At 37.8% G+C, this 21010-nt stretch overlaps 1 protein-coding gene across 3 annotated transcripts in view; it reads left to right on the top strand.

Annotated features, from left to right (window-relative positions):
- mnat1 (MNAT1 component of CDK activating kinase) overlaps positions 1-21010 on the top strand; it is a 52182-nt gene that overhangs the window by 15973 nt on the left and 15199 nt on the right. For all 3 annotated transcript variants that reach the window (XM_055053416.1, XM_055053414.1, XM_055053415.1), the window contains exons 6-7: positions 103-234; positions 11618-11739. In XM_055053416.1, the coding sequence (XP_054909391.1) occupies positions 103-234; positions 11618-11739 (254 nt within the window). The remainder of the gene's footprint in view (positions 1-102; positions 235-11617; positions 11740-21010) is intronic.

The following is a 21010-nucleotide window of genomic DNA, read 5'->3' as shown; positions in this document are numbered from 1 at the left end:
ATCTCGCTGCAGCGATGAATGATGGGAAGGGGCTGCTGCCGGTGTCGGCCTCATAATGAAACACTTTAATGACAGCCTCTGAAACCTCTTGTGTCCCTCCAGGAACAGTCCAAGCTTCCTGCCACCATCTTGCTAGCTCAACACAAGGTTCGCGCCGCCCAGCTGGAGACGCAGATAGAGCAGCAGAAACAGAATGTGAAGCCGACCAGCTTGTTCTCCACTGGGATCCAGATCGTAAGTGAAACACTTTGGATCTTTTTGGTATTAAATGAGCCTGGAAAAGGCTGGGAAACTATATTTTTTCTCTTTTGTCTAAATGTTGTCATTCCTTCCTTCCTTCTTTCCTTCCTTGTTTTCTTCCATCATTCCTTCGTCTCTTCCTTCCTTCCTTTCATCGCATCTCTTTCTTTCTTTCCTTCTTTTTTTGGCTGAAAAACGTATCACAAAATCACAAAATACCTGGTTTGGTTTCATAAATTAAAAATATTGCCAAACTGATGACGTCACCATTTCTATTTCATCCACAGTTTCTATCGTTTGATCATTTTTAAGCAGCTATGAGGCGCAGTGGCTAAACTTTAAAGAGCTGCTGCGTCAGTTACTCAACAAGTCGTTGCTAGGTAACCATAGTGAGTTGGTTGCTAGGTGACCATAGTGAGTTGGTTGCTAGGTAACCATAGTGAGTTGGTTGATTCCACCGACTTTGCTTCGCTGACCTTGAGAGGTTGCGCTACTAAAGGCTTTCCTGCTGTGTGATAATCAGTGAGTCTTCTATACGTTGAATGTTATCGATTGATATTGATCCTGTATCTGTATATTGCTGCAAATTTTTCTTAGCAAAAGAAAAAAATTTACCTATTGTTTTTGGTCTAAGTTTTTGTACAAATAGTTTATTCCACTTCAAATTAGACAAAACTAAGTCACAAGCAACTTTTCAGGAAACTATAAGAACTTGTTTAAGACAATAACTTCAATTGGCAGATTATCTTCCAAAGGATCTAGTATTTTTCATCAACGTTGAGGAGTTATTGACTTAAAACAAGCTTCTGTATCTTGATGAAAAGTTAGTTTTAAATTAGTTTTGCCATATTTGAAGTGCAGTAAAACATTTTCACCAGCTCTAGACCAAAATAGTTGGTAGGATTTTGTGTTTTTGCAGTGTAGGGCCTGAAACGGAGGACTTTAGTCGTTGCCTGCTGCTTCCCCTCAGTGTGGGAACGGGCACAGGGCCTCTTCGCTCGGATCATCACATTCCTGCTGTAGCAGCGGTGGGTCCCACGAGGACCGGGCATGTGGGCTCCGGGCTTTAGCTGCGCCGCAGTTTGTGCACTTGGTGCCTGGAGAGACCTTCATACTTGGCTGTCGTTCACGTTTTCGGTCATTTATTTTCATTTTAACGGGCTGAGATAGGCTGTGTCATCATCCTCACTCCCTCCACTGCAGCCCTCATGAGACACGGTTGTCTTCTCACAGTTTAGTGATGCATGGCAAAGATATCTGCTTCATACTCACCTCAGCCTCCAAAATGCTTCCTGACATGCTCTATTATACGTAAACTTTCACTTTTCTCTAAAGACAACTGCTTCATGCTCAGTTTCTTGTGTATGTTTCAGTGTGGTTCTCTGAATGTCACAATTTTTAATCTAAAGTAGGAATTTAAACTCAGAGACTGAGTGAGAGAATCGGGCCACGATTGTGTTGCTTTTGGCTGCTTTCCTGGCTTCTTGCTTTAATTTCTCTTCATCTTGTCGTTTGAGCTGCTGTTAGTGGAACAGAGCTCTCACCACGCATCGGTCGAACCGAGAGACGTGAGTCAGGGGAAAGTGTTGGTTTGGATTTCCCTTCACCTCAGAGTCCAGAGGAATGACTTTTGTTTGACTTGGTAGGCTTTCAGCAAAGAGTTGTGGGTTTGTGCAGATTGCTGGAATGCATGTATCTGTGAGGTTTCGGAAAGAAATTTGGGAGAAGCAAATCTGAAATATGTGGATATTTCATCGCTTAAAGAGATTTGTGCAAAGTCTCTGCAGTATTCTGCAATTTAATTTGATTCATTTCATATTCACTCAATAAATATGAAGAGTTCATGTGGCAACTGGAAGAAATTATGAATGAAAGGGAAAAATCTACTTTTACTATCTTCCTCTTACAGAAATGAAGAACTTGGTTATTAACTTAGAAGACTATTAGTGACAAATTTAAAATACACAAAAACACCCAAAAAAGCTTCAATTACATTTATTTTAAATATAACTTCTTTTAAGTCAATAATTCCTTAATAATGATGAAAAAGTATTGTTTATAATTAAAATAACCTGTGAGTGGAACATGACATTTCCCCATATTTTAAGTTGAAAAATCTTATGTCACTGGCTGATTATTTCACTTATAAAAACCATTTAATTTTTCATTAATATTTCGGAATCATTGGGTTGAAAAAGCTCCTGCGTCTTGCAGAAAAGTTACTTCTAAGTTAGTTTAGTCTTATTTCATACTAAGATATTTTAACTACAAACTAGAAAAAAAATACTTGGTAAGATTTTGTGTTTTTGCAGTATGGAAGCCCTGATTAGACACTACAGGTTTAACACAAGCATATCCACGTGTCAAAATGACCTAGTCAAAGTACTGACATAATTCCAATTGAGAATATGTGGCTATACTTGGGAATACACTGCAGAAACACATCTTTACAAGTATTTCTGGTCTATTTTCATGTGCAAATATCTTAGTACATCTGAAATAAGACGAAACTAAATTACAAATAACTTTTCAGTAAAATTTAGGACCAATTATGTTTTTGTAAATAATGTCCTAATATTGTTTTAAAAAAGTACTGGTTCCATTAGCAGATTATTTCACTTACATTTTTCATTTTTTCAAATGAAATAGTCTGCCAATGAAACTATTACTTTTAATCAATATTAAGGGATTATTTACTTACAACAACCTATTATCTTGCTTGAAAGTTAGTTTTGTCTTATTTCAACTAAACCAAGATATTTGCTCTAGAAACCAAACTTAGTAAGACTTTGTGTTTTTGCAGTGTCGATGTTCACAGTCACTTTTCATCCAATCTACCTGAACTTGGGCCATTCAAGGGACCCTATCCTACCCTAAAGATGCAGGTTTTTCCCCAGCATCACAGTCATCTAGAACAGGACCTTCTGTTGAATCCAGTCCTAATTTGTGCTCACCACTGGTTTCCTTACTGGTGAGGGGGACTCCTGGCTAAACACTGAGTGCTAACGTCACAGTTGAATGGTCTGAAGAGGAAGTTGGCCAACCCAGGGGGGAAAGTCGTATTAGTCCAGGTGTGATGAGCGGTGGGATGGGCCTGGTCTTGCCTCAGGAATGGCCTGGAAACCTTCTCTAATCCCTCACTTTGTAGATTGCTCTATTGAACCAGGAGACACACAAACGTCCATATGCGGGTGCATGCAGATAAATACACTCCGTGCCCCTCCCCTGAAGTCTGAGCATACAGCGTTTGAAGAATAAAGTGTCTTTCTAAAATAGAAGTCCTCTGAAATCAAAAGACTCGCTCTGCGTGGGAGGATTTGCTGTTTAAACAGGCTCGTTGTTGTCTAACACGGCATCGAGCACGGTGCCAAGCCTCTTCATGCCACGGAAGAGCTCACTTAGCACCTGCGTTGAGACAGGCACTGATTTTAAAGGGGGCTTATGATGCAAATTTCACATTTTGCATGTTTTTAGTCTTCCATTTGGGTCTCAACTGCTTCTGAAGACAGCCAAAGTTGTTAAAAAAAACACCAAGATGCTTTTTAAGAATAGGTTGGTGTTTTTTGGTGTTAGGAAAATTAGTCGTTTCGAGAACCTTCCAATCGTTAAGTCACAATCCTGGGCACCGCACTGTTACCTTGCAACCTAGGCAGCTGTTTCTACCACTGTGTGCAAAAGACATGGTTGGTTATGACTTACCTTCCTGAAGCTACACTGCAAAAATACAAGTATATTTGGTCTAGTTGATGGTGTAAATATTTTAGTACCCCAGAAATAATAAAAAAATCACTTAGAAGTAAGTATTGAGCAAGATATAGGAGCTTGTTTTGCATCAATAAGTACTTAATATTGATGAAAATGTGCTTGTTCCACTGGCAGATTATGAAAAAATGTCTCATTAATATAAGTGAAACAGGCTTGTTGACTGTAGAAAAAGTACTTTTTTTTTCTTAAACAAGTAAACATTGAGTTGGGGGATGTGGCCTGCAGCAGCTTATTTGGATTTAAAGTGACAAGACGTCCTAAAACTTCCTTATTACACTTGAAATAACTCACATGTAACTTTTCAGCGAGATATGGGAGCTTTGTACTAGTGCCAGTTCCACTGGCAGATTATATCACTTCCATCAATAAATTTTATAAGTGCAATAATCAGCCAAAAACTAGTTCTTTTTCATCAATATTAAGGAATTACTGACTTAAGACAACCTCCTATATCTTGCTGAAAAGTTACTTATAAGTTATTTTCAGTGTTCTGGATTTTTTCCACTAGAAACTAGACCAAAAATGCTTGTTTAGGTTTTGTGTTTTGCAGTACAGAACTGAGCAGACTAAAATCTCATTGGAAAACAATTTTTTGTAGAAAATGTAACGAACACAGACCTGTCCTAACCTGTTCAAGGAAGCATAACAGGTCAAAAACATGCAAACTGCGTCTGAGACGTCTGTTTCTGTGGCAGTGAAGGTAAATGCTTCATCATCTGGGAGCGTGTGTTTGTGCTGATGGGGGATTGTTCTCAGCTGCTGCAGTGTCCCATTCCGGAAAGCAGCTGACCGATGGGGAATCTTTCCACCTTGAAGCGGCTTTCAGCGCCACCTTAGATGAAAGGTCCCCGGTTCCAGCTCCGCCGGGGGCCCGCGGGCCCTCTGCCCACAGGCAGCACAGCAGCTGACATACCTGATGAGGCCGGCGTGGGCACCTAATGAAACAGGAGGCACATAAACAAATAGCAACACACACACGGAGGAGCTAATGTGGGTGGAAAGTTTATCCCTAAAAACCATGTGGCTGGCTGAAATAACTTCTGGCCACTCATTGGACACTTGGACAGTGGAATTTGCCTGCCATTGAAAACACAGTCCCACACACACGTAGACAGTGAGAGGGTGTGTGCTCTCCTGGTTGAGTCCTCTACCGTGACCTCTGCTCGGCAGATGCACTTGCCGACGCAGGCCGCGCTCTGCAGACTGGCCCAACCTGTTCTGTCTGATTGTTGCTGTATACTCTCTGCAACCCCCACTGACGCTTGCACTTTATTTTCCCTTCCCTGTTTACACTTCACAAGAAAAAAACACACAGAGATCTTCATTCCATTGTTTTCATTCAAACAAAGAGGTTTTAAGAAGGCAGTTTGCAAAAACACAAAATCTTACCAAAGGTTTTTGGCCTAGATTGTTGTGCAAATATCTTTGTATATTTGAAATTAGGTAAAATTAACTTACAAGTAACTTATCAGCAAATTATAAAAGGCTGAAACAATTAATCGGATTAATTGTGATTAATCGATTATTGAAATAAACATCAACTAATTGAGTAAATGATTCATCATTAACTGCAGTATAAAGACTCAAAAACGCCATTTGTTGAAAAAATAACACAAACAGATCAGTAATTAAGCCAAAAAAATATGTATATTACATTTAAGATTTGTCTTTAAGTGCGTCTAACCAGAATTTAAGTGGCATAAATTCAGCTTCACCTGATTCAAATTCTGAAAAAATTAATGTCCTGCTAAGCATGGCATCAAATTATTAATAGATTAATTAAGAAGGTAATCAGCAGAAAGGATTTAACTTTTCACATGTTGATGTTAGAAGTATTTTTAGCTGCAGATTCATCCTACAAATGATCACTCTTTCATTAAAGGAGTGCTGATGTTGCATTTTACGTCGTAAAATGTCATAAATTATGTTTGTGTCTATTAATGGATTTCTAATATTGCATTTAGAAAAATTGTGTTTAAATGACAGATTTGCAGAATGTCCAATTTATAGTCAGGATAATCGATTACTAAAATAATTGTTTCCAGCACATGTTCAAGGCCAGTAATTCCATAATATTCATAAAAAAGTAAAATTTCCACTGGGAAATTATTGTACTTATAACATGAGAAAATTTAGATGTCTTATTTCAAGTATACTAACCACTTTGCACTATAAACTAGAAAATAATAGTTGGTAAGGTAGTTGTGTTTTTGCAGTGTTGTTCCTGATTGGCATCAGCACATGTCCGTTCACACCTCTGCCCCCCTGTGAAGGCCCGGCCCAGCTTCGGTGGGGCCCTTCGAACCCAGCCTGCAAGCCGGCCGGCCGACCAGCCTCCGCTTGGCGGAAAAAGGAGTTGTCAGCTTTAGGGGCTTTGCGCCGGAGCAGCTGCCACCGGTCAGGGAGATATATTTAAACTGGTAAGACACAGGGAGCCAGCAGTTTTTACACTTGCTACTTGCTGCTGCTCGGCGTGCCAGGGAACAACCCAAATCCCTTTATCCACACAGAAGCACCGGCAGCTCCGGGGCAGAACAAGGAAGTGAAGGCTGGGAAAGTGTTAGCATAGCTTCTAACAAGGCGCATCATTTTCAATCCCTCTGCAATGCTTGCTTTCCGTTCAGGGTGTTCGCTCATCCCTAAAAAGTTTTAAAATTCATGTTTCTAAAGTTAAGGTCTTAATCAATATGTCTTGTAGTGATTAGAAAAGTTTTCAATTGATTTTAATCAATCAGTCAATTACGTGTTTTGTATCATATTTCAACAACAAGGCTTTACGTTATAAAAACACAAGAGTAAGAGGTCAGAACCCCTGCTGGTGGTACTCGGACGGTCTGAAAGTGTGTCAAACTAGCTGAAGACCGAAAGAGACTTTTTCATTTGACCCTTTAATAGTCCATTTCAGGCATCATCTCAGGACAGAAACTTTATTTTTAAGTTAGCGGTACCAATGCTGAGTCTGCAGAATCGCTCCCACCGGCTCGGCAGTGATTTCTTCAAATCATCCTTCCCTGTGGTTTTATTAGGATTGATGGCCCCCAGAGGCCCACTTTAGTGCCACGCGGGTGTCATAACAGTGTAAAAACCAGTTACATACGTAAACTTACAATGCACACAAAGCTATATATGTAGTCGGACGGGCCCCTGTGACGATAAAAGCAGATGTTCGTGTTTGGCTGTCAGTCCTGTTGATCTGAAAACCCCCCCGTCCCGTTGAGCAGGGGGGGGTCCGTCCCCCCTTCCTGCTCAAAAGCATTTTGAAAACAACTTTCATGCCGGCTTTTAATAGGAGGTGATGAGTTTATGATTTAGAGCGGAGTCCTCTGAGAGCCCATGTCTGGGTTTTTGGGCTGTATGAGAGGGTTGGGGTCTTCAATCAAAACTTCACCGCAAGTAATTGTGTCTGTTTTATGTGTCGCTATGTTTAAAGACAAGAGTCACGTCCCGGCACCCATGTGTGGCAGTTTTCAAGGTGACCTAGGAGAGGAATGCATGAGGAAAATTTCGACCCTGTCACTAGAAAATCTGAGTTACCGAACAGGGCCGGCATTGGATTTTAATTCGGGGGCCCCTCATACCAACATGGCAACACCAGATAATTCATTGTTCCTGAGCTAAATTACACATATAGGCACCAACTATTATAGAGTTACATTAACTCAATTACATTTACTTGAGAAAGTTTTTTTGAAAAACAAAAAACTTTTAGGAGTATTTTTGACTATTTTGTACTTTTTACTTTTTCTTGAGTAATTTTACTATGAAGTATCATTTCTCTTACTTGAGTAAAATTTCTGGCTTTTCTACCCACTGAATGACAAACACGTTTTAAACAAAAATGCACCAGACACAGACACACACCTCCAATTTGAGTTATAGTTTAAGTTTTTATTGAAAGGATCTGATTTGGAAAAAATTATTTTGCCTGAATTCGCTATTTTTTTGTCAGTTATTTGAATTATTGTCATTTTCATCCAATACCAAAATGTTCACTTCATATTTTGGTCCATTTGATTGTGTTTTTTTTATATATTAAATGACTATCAGTTACTGAGTACTTGAGCAGACTTTTTACCAAATACGTTTTACTCTTGAGTAATTTCTTGAGTGGCTGCTTTTTACTTTTACTTAGAAGTGCGACTTTTACTTAAGTCAATTTTTTGGGTACTCTGCCCATCTCGGTTCTATTATTAGTCATTAAATTATTAATTAAATTACATTGTATTATATTTGAATATAATTTAAAAGGAAATTAATTGCTGTAATCCAGAAACTCAATATCACACACATTTATGATTTATTTCAAATGTGTTATTTCTGTCAGTTTTGAAGATAATGGCTCAGCGAAAGAGAAAAAAAGAATTTAGTTAATTATTGTAGAAATTATGGTCTTCTGAAAAGTGAGATCTTCTCTAACCTGTATAGTAACTCTGTACTTGGTCAACGTTTCTTTTGCATGACTTCAAAGATGTTTTGTTTCCACATTTTTCCTTCCACTCAACTTTCCATTCCAAAGCGTTTGTAGTTTTTTGAGGTTGCGTTCTCACTAAAACCAGGAAGATAGAGCACATAACACTAGTTTTAAAGTCCCTCCACTGGCTCCCTGTAGCTCAAAGAATAGACTTTAAAATACTGTTGTTAGTTTACAAATCACTGAATGGTTTAGCACCACAATACATCAAAGTTCTGCTGTTGTTGTATCAACCTTCCAGACTCTCAGGTTCTGGTTCTGGTTCTGCTCTGCATCCAGAACCAGAACCAAGAGAGGAGAAGCAGCTTTCAGCATCTATGCACCAAAAATTTGGAACAAACTTCCAGAAAACTGTAAAACAGCAGAAACCCTGACTTCCTTTAAATCTCAACTAAAAATACACCTGTTTAGAATTGTATTTGAAATGTAATATGTAACAATGTATTGTTCATTCCATGATGCATGAGTTTGTGTTTTTGTGTTTATGATGTAAAGCACTTTGAAATGCCTTGCTGCTGAAATGTGCTATACAAATAAAATTTGATTGATTGATTGATTGATGACAACATAGTACCTCTGGATTAAAAAGTAACATTTTTATTGGTCTTATGTAATATTCAAATAAACTGTAATCTCTGATGATCAAAACAAACAGAAATAAATGCTCCAGTGCATCACTCCGTTTTGAATAATAATTTTTTTTTTTCTGAATGAAGACCTATATGTGTTACTTAACCGCATTTATTTGATTTATGTGACAGAATCAAACTGAAACAGAATAATGAAGCTCTGGTATGCAGGTAAAAAAAAAATCAGCTTTCGTTACTCTTTCAGTGGAAAAAACCCACACATTTTCTGCTGACATGTTGCCACTGTCACTACCTGGACCCTCCCTCCCCCCGTCTCACCTGCACAAACTAAAAGCTGCCGCTCACAGCTACAGGCGCAGACTTGTCCTGTTAAAATAGCTGAAAGTCATTCCGAGAAAAAAAACAAAGGAGGTGTATGAATGAATTACCTGTAAAACGTCTCATTAGCAATGACACATTTCCTTCAAGTGAGGATGATGATGGACACCACTCTGGGGAAATGGATAAACTTTTACATATCACATCGATGGCAGCTATGAACTCTGAAAACAAGCGCTTTTAAATTATTCAGAAGACATAATTAAGTGCTAAAAATACTAGATAGTAGATGAACAAGTGTATTCAGGTGTAAATTGATGCTGTCAGTGTATTGTGCTTATCAGGACAATGCAGCTCATTGTTCTACTCTTATTTGTTGTTCTGTTCTTAACTTTACTTCTTCCTCATCATTGTGCATTGCTTTGAAACTCCAGCTCAGCTTTGCTAGCTTTATTTTACCGTGTGTGTGTGTGTGTGTGTGAAGCAGGTTTTTATGTCCTTGTGGGAACCCTACATCGTGAGGTTGTCGGGACCACTGCGTCTTGTGGGGACATTTTCTTGGTCCCCATAAACGGGAAATGTTGTTTTTGGGTGAGGGGTTTGGTTTAAAACTTTATGTGTGAATTGAGTTTTGGTTAGGGTTAGGTATGTGATGGTTAGTGTTAGGGTAGAAAATGAACTGAAGTCAACGTAAAGTCCCCATAAGATATGAAAACACGATTGTGTGTGTGTGTGTTCTCATAAGCCAAAGCATGTGTGATGGGCGGGCAGGGCAGTCTGCGGCCGCGGGGCACATGTTACTTGTTTAGTTTGGTTTTCATCAGCTCCCCTCTGTGTTCTGTTGTTTATTCTCCCCCACTTCTTTTTTCTTTGCTCTGTCTCTTATCTTTTTATCTCTTCTTTGTCTCTCGGTTCCTTTGCTGAACTCTGAAGTAGTTTCTGCGTGTTTAAACAGCATCTCTTTTAATCCCAGTAAAGCTGAGCGACCGCAGCGCTCTGACGCTGTGTGGAAGTAGGCCCGTCACAATAAATTGATCCAGAAGTTATTGCGACAATTGATTATATTGTTTTTTTGAGACAATTTTTAAGTAATTTTACAGTAATAAGAAAAGAACATGTTCTCAAAGATCAGTAAACTTTAAATTCTAATGAGCATAAATTAACCCTGAAACTAGACGACAATTTTAAATATCCAAAACAACAATTAAAGTTAATTAAGTCTCTGTAAACAAAATTGCCCTTCAAAAAATGGTGAGTTGAGACCGCAGCTCCAAACTTAAGACTTTTATTATCCAGTTTTTGGTAGAAAAAGAGAAAAAAATTGATAATCAATAAATCATGCCAATAGAAATTTCTGGCTTTCTTTTAATTTATTATGTGATTAATTACTTTCCTGATTATTGTGTGGAAGTTCCCAATTTTTATGTCACATCCCCAAATCAAACAGATTCCTCCCAATTAATATCTGATTGACATTATTAAGAATAATTGCAGCCTCACTCGGATCTAGGACTGAAACGAATAATCAGATTAATTATGATGAATCTGTTGAAAAAATAATTGGAAATTAATTTATAGGACTCTCAATGCATGCATGCAATTAATCTTGAAATTTTAAATGATATTACGTAACTCAGATGAATCAAACTATTATTCGGGTTTTTCCTAGAAAACCTGCTGAGCCTGGTTGTAGGATTGCTAATGTAGCTCACTGTCTTTTTAAGTTGGATATTAAAAGGAGGTGCACAAATTGGCATCATAATTCGGAAATAAAATCATCTGATATCAACGGGCAGATGTATTTATTTTAATCTTTTTATCCATTTCTAATATTGTATAAAAAAGTCTTTAGTGGTTAAATGAGAAATCTGCAGAATGCCAATTCTTTTTAGCAGATTAACCAACTAATCGACAAAAATAATCAGTGACTCATATGATTGTTAGTTGCAGTCCTAGTCAAATCACAGCAGTTGGGTTTCTGGGTTGCTGGTTTTGTTTATCTGGGTAGCATTTATGAGAAGAGCTGAGCATTTTCGTAATGGTGGAGGGATTCAGATTGATCCATCTTCAGGAGACTGGATCATGTTGTTCCTGCTAATGTCGGTCATTTGCTAAAACTCAGCTAAATACTGCTAATCCACCGAAGCATTGTTCCGTTCGAAAGAAGTAAATATTCTCACTTTTCAGTATAAGTATCAGAAACTTCTCCTGAATTGTTTTTTTTCCCTTTCAGGGTCAAACTGTTTCTCTCCAGCCCTTGCCCAGATTACAGGAGGTTCTGTACCAGTACAAACCCTTGCAGGTTGAAACCTACGGACCTCCAGCACCTGACCTAGAGCAACTCAGCAGATTTGGGTATGAATTTGTCTTTTATTTATTTATTTTTTTTCCAGTTTTGTTGCACATCCAGGGACCAAATCCGATTTAGTTAAAGAAGATAATTTTGGATCAAGGGTGTGCAAGCTGCAGTTTTTGTACCTTTCACAACATCTCTTAATAACTCTTTCTAAAAATTAAAAAGAGCCAATGAGTATTTATAAATATAGATGTGATGACAAACGCAGGTTTAGCAGTTTTTCAGGTTTTTATGAAATTATCGCATTGAATTGCAACGACTGAATGATTCTAAAAGTACCAGTAATACATTTTTGGATCTATTTTTCTTCTATCATTATTGAAAGTGTTTTTTTTTTTTTACATAATTCCAGGTATATGAATAATATACAATATATGAATGATATATCAGCACTAACATCGGTATCAGCCGACTTTAGTCATTTTTAGTATATCAGTATCGGCCCGCAAAACAAAGATTTAACAACCCATATTTCTTTCCATCTTGTTGCCGTTTATTCTTGGTCGTTTTTCCACCAATGGTGTCGAAACTGTGGAGAAATATATTATTTGGTATAAAATCGGGAAATATTGGTTATGGGCCATAACAGCAGTATTGATGTCAAATATTGGTATCATCAAAGCATATCGCTGGATCCGTACATAATTTCCACAATTAAGGTCACTGAAGAAAAGTTATAAATTTTTTTGTGGTTTTTTAAAAATGGCAATAGATTTTCTATTCATCAAAAATTTAAAGTTGTAATTTTTCAAAAACTCTTGGTAAATTTGTTTCTAGAAACAAATTTAATTGAGCTACATTGAGGACAAAATTGTAATTTTGGATTTTAAAGGTTATAGAAGAACATGTTGACAATTTTCCAAAATCAGAGATCTTTACATGGCCAATAAACCAGATTTTATTTATTTATGAAGTTTTTAATGTTATTTTCCTTCAATTTCTTCAGCTTCATAATTCGTACTTGAAGTAGAAAATTTTTATTTTACCTGCGTTCTGTTTTATTTTCAGTTTTATCTATCTGATAACTTTTGAAGATGTTCACAGCATGTATTTGATATAATTTGGTAATAATGTCAAGATAGATTAAAATTGTATTATTATTTTTCACAAACAGGTTTTGAAAAAGAAGAAAACAAGTAATCAGTAATTCGAGATAAAATGTGGATACATCACCAGGAAAAAAATAAATAACTCACCACTACTTTTCTGTTTGAAAATTAGTTGGAAGAAGTGAGCATTTATTTAATCCTACCCCTTATCTCAATTTAATGAAATATATTACTTACCAACTCAATAATTACTAGAAATTGTGTTTTGACATTTTCTTTGGTCAGTTTCAATTTACAACAAATTTCTCTTTGGAAACTTCTTGAAAGTTTCTTATTTTTATCTTTTCAGGATCTAAATTAGCAGCTTATTGTCATTATGCTTATGCATTAATATAGGAATCTATTTCTCTGCAGGGTCCCTGCTTTGCATAGAAAATAATTTCAGTATGCTGAAAGGTTTCTCCTTTGGTAGCCAGAACGACCTGAAAGCAGATAATTATGTTATGAAATCGTTAAAATGTAAACACAGTTTATATATGTTGTTAATGTTATGGTATTGTGGTGTATTCCTTCCTTAAGTCATATCTGGGTCATAAATCCATGTTATATGTTAGTAATGTTGTTTGTTTCTCTCCAGCCAGAAACAAACAATCTGTCAAACTTGTGGTTCGTGAAAATTTATTAACAATTTTCTCATTAATACGTTGCAAGAACTTAATGAACAAATCGAATAAAGATGGTCCAATTACCATATTTCTAACTGATCTGACAGAAACAATGTCAGATCATTGTTTCTGTCAGAACATGAAGTGAGAAGATAATACCTTTTAAAGTTAACGTGGTGTAAAACATCAATTAATTACAAAAACAAAAACAAAGCTTTTACCCCAATGAAAATTGTCCCAGAGCCAGACAATTCTAATTTCAACAAGGACACACAGCAATATACAGTTTTACATGAAAAACCACAGTATTTGTTTTTAGCTTTAAAAGCACGGAGCATGCTCATCTTCAGGCTAGTTGCTAAGAAAATTCTGCTGAAGATGAGCATTGCACCACACCTTTTAAACACACACTTCAGTTATTTGTACTTCAAGGTCTAATAAGGAAGTATGCAACGTTCAGAGCTAAAATGTTAATATTAAAAGGACACTATTATGTGTATTTGCTTCCATTTTATAACTCTTACTGTGTTACTTTCAGTAATTATAAAATTGCTGTATACATCAAAGATGAGTTAAAATAATTTTTCTTTGCAATTAAACCCCTTGAAACTGGGCCTCTGTCACTCTCTGCGCTGAATTATTGTGCAGGGTTGGTGACCAACGTGTCGCATATATGGGACAACATTGTGTCCAAAAGTCTGCAACATAGTGATGTGACATCCGAGTCTTCTGAACTTCTCTATACTAAGATACAACTGGAACCTCACTGAGAGCCTTTCTTTGTTCTTGTATAGCAGTGTAGCTACACTGCAGTAGCTATCATTATTTTATTGATATATATTTAATTAGCAAATAAATAAAACACAAGGACGAAAGAGCATGCAGAGCATGGGCATTGCACTTTGATTTTTTTTCTTTCAAAGTGACAGCTGTAATGTCTGCCATGATGGTAGACATTACAGCATTGTGCTGCCGAGCTTCATGCAGTGGGAGAGAGTCATGATGGTACTTGTGCTTGGTTATTTCTTGCTTGTTGCTCTTTGGTCAGTGTTCACAGTTGAGCGATGTTGGCCGTCAGGGCATTGCCTCAATTGCTATGTTTAATGGTGCAGTCAGTGGTGATTTCTGGCATGAATTATATGGGTAAACGTTTTAGATAAGCAGAACAAAGAGTTTGTTTTGCTTTTGATATTTGTTAAATTTATTTCAGCTTTATGTATTTAATATCTAGGTGTTTTTATGGGAATGTGAATCTTTCAGATCAATTTGATGAACACATTTCGTTGTATCATGGATCGCGGGGCGCTGGTCTTGGCTCGGTCTCGGGTTAGGTGGTCTTAACTACAACGTTGGTACTAAGATATTTTCACTGTTACATAGACCAAAAATACTTGGTAAGATTTTGTGTTTTTGCAGTTCATGCTATTTATGAACATTGAAATTGTGGAATCTGTTGATCTTGGAGATCTTCTGGGATCTGTGCAGCTCATCAAGTCTGGTCCATTTCATTCACATGACTCTCCTCTGATTAACAGAGAAATGGAGAGAAACATGTGGCGGCGGTAGCGAGGAAGGGAGAAAGAACTATCACCCCCGCCACAAGCCGCCACGGTGCATCTGTATCAGGGTCCATTAACACACACAGGAAACGCTTTCCCCGACAGCCCCTTTGGGCCAATCAATCCAGGACGCCATTGGTCCCGTCTCTCTGAGTGTACGCTATCCATCAGACAAACCAGCGCCCGGTCGTCTGCAGTCCAACTGCTTGGCACTACAGTTTGCCCACACACCGAGAGGGAACAGCTTTTATTGGGTGACACAGACAAAATGGGGTTTGTTGTTTCAGATTGCTTCTTCATTCTGAAAGGATTCACTTCAGATGTGAATATTTAAGCAAGATGTCTGCATTGGTTACTTAGATAAAGGTTTTAATGAGTTTATCCCTTTTTCTTTACCTCAAAAAGGATGAATGTCTGGTGAAACATTTCAATTTGTCTGTCTTAAGCTGTTTTCGCCTGATATTTTTGATGGATTTGGTTTGATTGAGAACTAAAACTACAACATTTGTTTAATTTTCAGACTGCATCGAGTCAAACAGTCCAAACTAATCGAAAAACCTGTTCCCCTCCTCCCCTGTGGTGATGCAGCTCTGGAAAAACACAGAATCCTACCAAATAGTTGTGTCTAGTTTCTAGTGGAAATATCTCAGTACACTTGAAATGAGACATAACTAACTTACAAGTGACTTTTCAACAAGATTTGTGGGCTTATTTTAAGTAAATAATTCCTTGATATTCATTAAAAATAGTACTAATTCTACTTACAGGTTATTTAACTTATAATAAGATATGGAGCTAGTACTACTTCATCAACATCCTGACACAATTGATATGTCTTATTGACAGTGTCCTTTAGTTTGTTGAATAGGGACTTGTAAGGTACTTTCGTCTTATTTCAAGAGTCCTGAGATATTAGCAGAATAAACCAGACCACAAATACTTGGTTAGGTTTTGTGTTTTTGCTGTTTGAACCAAAATACATTGAAGGAAATTGCGCAAAAACCTCCAGAAAAAGCTTGAGCTCAATTCAATAAAGGTTGTGGGACTTTCTTTGGTAAAACACCATGAGCCATTTCTCCCACTAGCTCTAGCCTCGTTTGTTTGTATTGGTTGTTTTTACGCAGAATTCCTCTTCCTGGTTTTGAAACAAATGTTCACTTCAGCCAAACTGAGATCTCGGTTTTTGGGTAGACCTGAGTTCACTTTTTTGATTTGCATCAAAGTTGGATTACGTATTCACACCTCCCCAAATGAACCAAACTCTAAACAAACGGTCTGGAGTTCAGTTAAAGCGGACTGAACCTGGCTGGTGTGAATTCACCCTTATTTACATGATGTATTCAGAGAAGTGCTGAGGTACTGCTTCTTTTGGTCAGGCTAATCAATATGCAGATGAAACACATCTTGCAATTTTGCTGCATGCCAAAGCTCAAAGTAGGGAGGAAGAGGAGAGGGGCCCCTTGTCAGCAGTTCGGGGGTCCAGAAGGACCACTGCTGGAGAGGAAGGACTACAGGCTACAGAGATAAATGAGGAACACCAATCCCTTTGGTGAAGGAAACAGGCAGGGACACGGACAGGCTAGTTCAGACAAACCACAAGTCCCAAGATGCATTGTTCTGTTAAGTAAGAGCAAGAAATACTGCTGACATTTCTGCTCACACTGCAGATTCTGATTCAGCTTGGTTTGACCTTTTGTTAGATACACAGATAAGTGAGCATGTAGACCTGCACATGGTGGTTTTTTTCCAGTCTGGTGTGTTATTGTGTCAAATGCAATCATGCTAAAAAATGTTCCTCCTGCAGTTCCAGCATTTCAGAGGCAATGGAACAAACGCAACGCTGTAAATATTAGTCAGACGACACAAACGGCAGGACGGCGACCTGTGAAGGGAAAATGCTCGCATTGGGTGGAGATATGGATGTAGATGAGGTGGAAGGGGCTGTTAGGGGGCAAGTACTTATTTTAAAACACGGCTATTTGTCTTGGTCAAGCCCCACTGTGACAGCAGCTCCACTGGTGATTTGTCTTGGACGCAGACGTCAAGGGAGACCGGAGCGTGGAGCTCATGCTCCCCCTCCTTGGTGGCCCCGCGGCCCTTTGGGGCCTGTCGGTTGCACAGGACGTCCAGTCAACACAGGACTGACTGGAGCCAGTTTTTTCTGCATCTTTCCCCTTGTGTCTTTTTTGTCCCTTTACCCCCACAAAAAACCGCAGGAGCTCTACTTGGCTGCCAGAAAAAAGAAAGGCCACACCTCTTTTGCTGTCTGTACCTGAATAAATATGGGCTGAGCCGACCTCGTATATTAAAGACAGCTGCCTCCGAACTGGAGCGCTGGAGCAAAGGCGCCATGTTCGGGCTTTGGGGGCCTCCAAATGTACCAAACACTGCAAAAACACAAACTATTACCAAATATGTTATTCTAGTTTCTACTGCAAATATCTTACTACACTTTAAATGAGACAAAACAAACTTACAAGTAACTTTTCAGCGTAATACAGGAGTTTTTAAGTCAAGTATTCCATAATACTGATAAAAACGTTCTAGTAGTACAAACATGTTGATGTTAGATGCATTTTTTAGCTGCAGCTGCTTCATTTGCTGCAATTAATCACACATACACTAAAGAAATGCTGTCATGGCATTTTATGTAATAAAATGTTATGAGTTATTAGTTTATTTGCATCTATTAATGTATTTCCAGTTTATTATAAAAGTGGCTAAACACAAAATGTGACAGTTTCTTTTTATCCCATTAGTCGATTAATTGTCAAAATAATCAATAGAATAATCAATTACGAAAGTAATGAGTAAATAATTTATTAATATTCATTTTAATAAAGTTCTAGTTCTACTGACAGATTATTTTACTTATAGCAAGACATTTTTCCCAGGTTGTAGTGCAATAATCTGCCAGTGGAGCTCGAACTATTAAAGAATTATTTACTTGAACAGGCTAGTATATCTTGCTGATATACTAGCTAGTTGAGACTAAACCTTTTGTTGTCCCGATTTTGGAAGAAAGAGACGACATAAATTAGTTTTGTCTTATTTCAAACGTACCGAGGTAATTCCAGTAGAAACTAGACCAAAAATACTTGGTAATATTTTGTGTTTTTGCAGTGAGCACCAACAGCCCTTGTACAGACTGTCCTGATGTGTGAAGGTGTGTATGACTTGTTTCAGAGGGTTTGACCCCAACTGTTTGAGGTTTCCATAATGGCTTTGCATTGCTGCCCTTCTCGTTGACTGGCAGGTACCCAGAAGTATGCGTGAGCCATGAGAATTATGAGCAGACTGCAGCGCTGCAGCCTGCTCTCCAAATGTCCCTCCATGGCTCTGTGCTTTCATGTCGAACAGTAAAAAGCCTTTAATAAACAAAATCAAAGCAGAAGTAAATAGTTCTTCGAAGACCCAAACAGAAACATATGATGTTTACGTTCACATGGCTGTTGTGTGGATAGCAGCACATTGCACCTACAGGACTGCAGCGGTAGCTGTGAAACCGCTGGCGCCTCTCCTGACCCGCCACCGCAAGAGGCTCATAACCTGCATACATCAAAAACACTCAGCAATTCAGAGCAGAAAAACATGGATGGCCATGTTGTTCAAACGACTCAAATCGTCTTTGTTTTCATCGCTGAGCTCATTCCAACTCCTCAATGTTCAAGTAAAATGGTTTCTCAATACTTTGCTAAATGTATTCGGCATTTTACTTTTATTGTCACACTTGGAAAATTCGTCGGACAAAAGTAACTTTAATAAATACAAAATCAGTTTTCTTATGAGGAAAACCAAACCACCTCCTCTTATTAAATAATGAATTAATTGTAATTACATTTCACTGATTTCCCTGATTACTTCCCAACCTCTAGAATAAGGGTGGCCGATGTGGACTTAAAGTTTTAACACAATATTTTGTGATGACAATAAACGCAATAATAATATTGTTGTTTTGAGACCATTTTCAAGTAATATTATGGCAGAGCAATGCAAGTTCGCTCACTGAAATGCTAATAAACTTAATATCACAACTAAAAGACTCTTTAAATTTCCAAAATAAACAAAACACCAAAAACAACAAATAAAATGGATACTGAAATCTCTGTAAAATTTCCCTTTGCAAAAGAGGCTAGTTGAGACCAAACCGAAACCTTTTGTTGTCCCGTTTTTGGAAGAAAGAGACGAGAAAAAAAACAAAAACAATGAAAAGTTTGTTTTCATTTATTGTCTGTTTAATTGATTTATTCATTTATTTCTTATTGTGACAAACCTACTTGTGAGAAACAACCATTTGTTATTTGTTTCTTTAGTCATATTAAGTAATTGCATTTAACAGTATTTTCTAATGTAGGCTATTAGTATTTAGTGATACTATAATTGAACACACACTAGGAAATATAATAAAATTAACTGTACAAGATGGAGAGCTCTTGTGTTAAGCAGCAGGACATGAAGCTTTTGGAGTGGCCTAGTCAAAGTTCAGACTAAAATGAGGTAATCTATTCTCAGACAATTTCCTGTGGGTTAATTAAACAATTTGACAAAGAGAAGTGGGCCTTTGAAAGACATTTTCTAAGATTTGAACACTTGATTAGAACCAGTTTGTTTTCAATCGCCTTGATATTGAAGATAATTTGACATATTTTGCTCTTCATCTTCTTCTTCTTGTTCATCCTCTTTGCCTCCTTCTTCTTCTTCTCCTTCTTCTTCTTAAAAGTAGGACAGTAAATCTGTTAACGTGGACGATTTCTGTGAAAGAATAAAAAAAGATCTATTTTTGTTTATGCAGAGTGGATCAGCATCTGGATCTGAGTTTCTCGCAGAATACTTTCAGAGGCTCTGACTGCGTAGGCGATGAAAGACTGACTGGGATCTTTGGAAAAAGACAAATCATATAGCGAGGGGAAAAAAGCAGGGGAAAGAGAAACTGGCTTGCAGAGCGTTGAAAAATTTGACTCAAACCTCAATGACAGCGAGCCAGAACAGTTGTTTGTGTTGGCGTGAGTTGCCCTGAAATTAGCCCATCTCTCTCTCGCTCTGACAGAAGTTGCTCAATGTGCTTCGCCAAATGCCAGTGTGTATAATATTTTGAAGTCTTGCCGTTTCCTCCTCCCCCACTCTGCATCTATAATTGGTGGAAAAAGTGATGTTTTTCTCTTTTTTTTTTCTCCTTTCTTTTTTGTGTTCTTGTCAGGGGTCCGTCTCTTGTCGGGGAGCAGCTGAATGAATGGGTGTTTAGTCTGGAGACATTTTCTCCTGTGGATGCGCCTCGACGCTCCAGGAAGTAGTCCTCAGAGCACTTTCTCTGTCTGAGGGGTTAAATGGCCACAAGCAGTTTGCCGTGACCTACATTCATAAACAACGATCATTAGCGAACAGTTTCTTCGAATGAAGGGGATCTGTTGAGCAAAATTCACATTTTTGTATTTCCGTTTTGGTTTCTGCTGCTCGTTAAAAACAGTTCATGCACTTAAAAAAAAACCAACGTGGCCGTTTTTTGGCAATAAGTTGATGTTTTTGGGTGTTTGGAAAATGAGCCGTTTCAAAAACCTTCGGAATCAGCAGGCAGCGTTACCTAGCAACCTCAGCCAAGCCTGGCCTGTTGCCTAGCAACCCAAGCAGAGCTCCAGCATGTTTGGTCAGCTGGTTTTGTCGCTGTATTTACTTTAATTTATATCTGTTGACCGATAAATTGATAAACTAAATTTTTACCAGATGAAGCTAAAACAACGTATATATTTACACATAAAGCTTTTTATTACCTTAAATGCAAAATGTTTGTATTTTTTGTACAGTTTTGGCTTAATTACTGTTCTGATTTTGTTGTTCTTTCAGCAAATTGACTTTTTTTGAGTTTGTGTACTCAAATTAATAATTAATCAATTATTGAATTGATGATTTTTTTCAGTTGTTGATTAATCGCAATTTTGTCGCTGTATGCGCTGCTGGAAAAGACAAGTTCCAGTTTGTTGTTGACAAGAATCCACTTGCTGC

This window comes from Poeciliopsis prolifica, unplaced genomic scaffold (assembly GCF_027474105.1).
Source record: "Poeciliopsis prolifica strain line A6 unplaced genomic scaffold, Auburn_PproV2 SCAFFOLD037, whole genome shotgun sequence".
Taxonomy (NCBI): domain Eukaryota; kingdom Metazoa; phylum Chordata; class Actinopteri; order Cyprinodontiformes; family Poeciliidae; genus Poeciliopsis; species Poeciliopsis prolifica.
The sequence above is the reverse complement of the archived record's forward strand: the minus strand, read 5'-3'. Positions and strand labels throughout refer to the sequence as shown.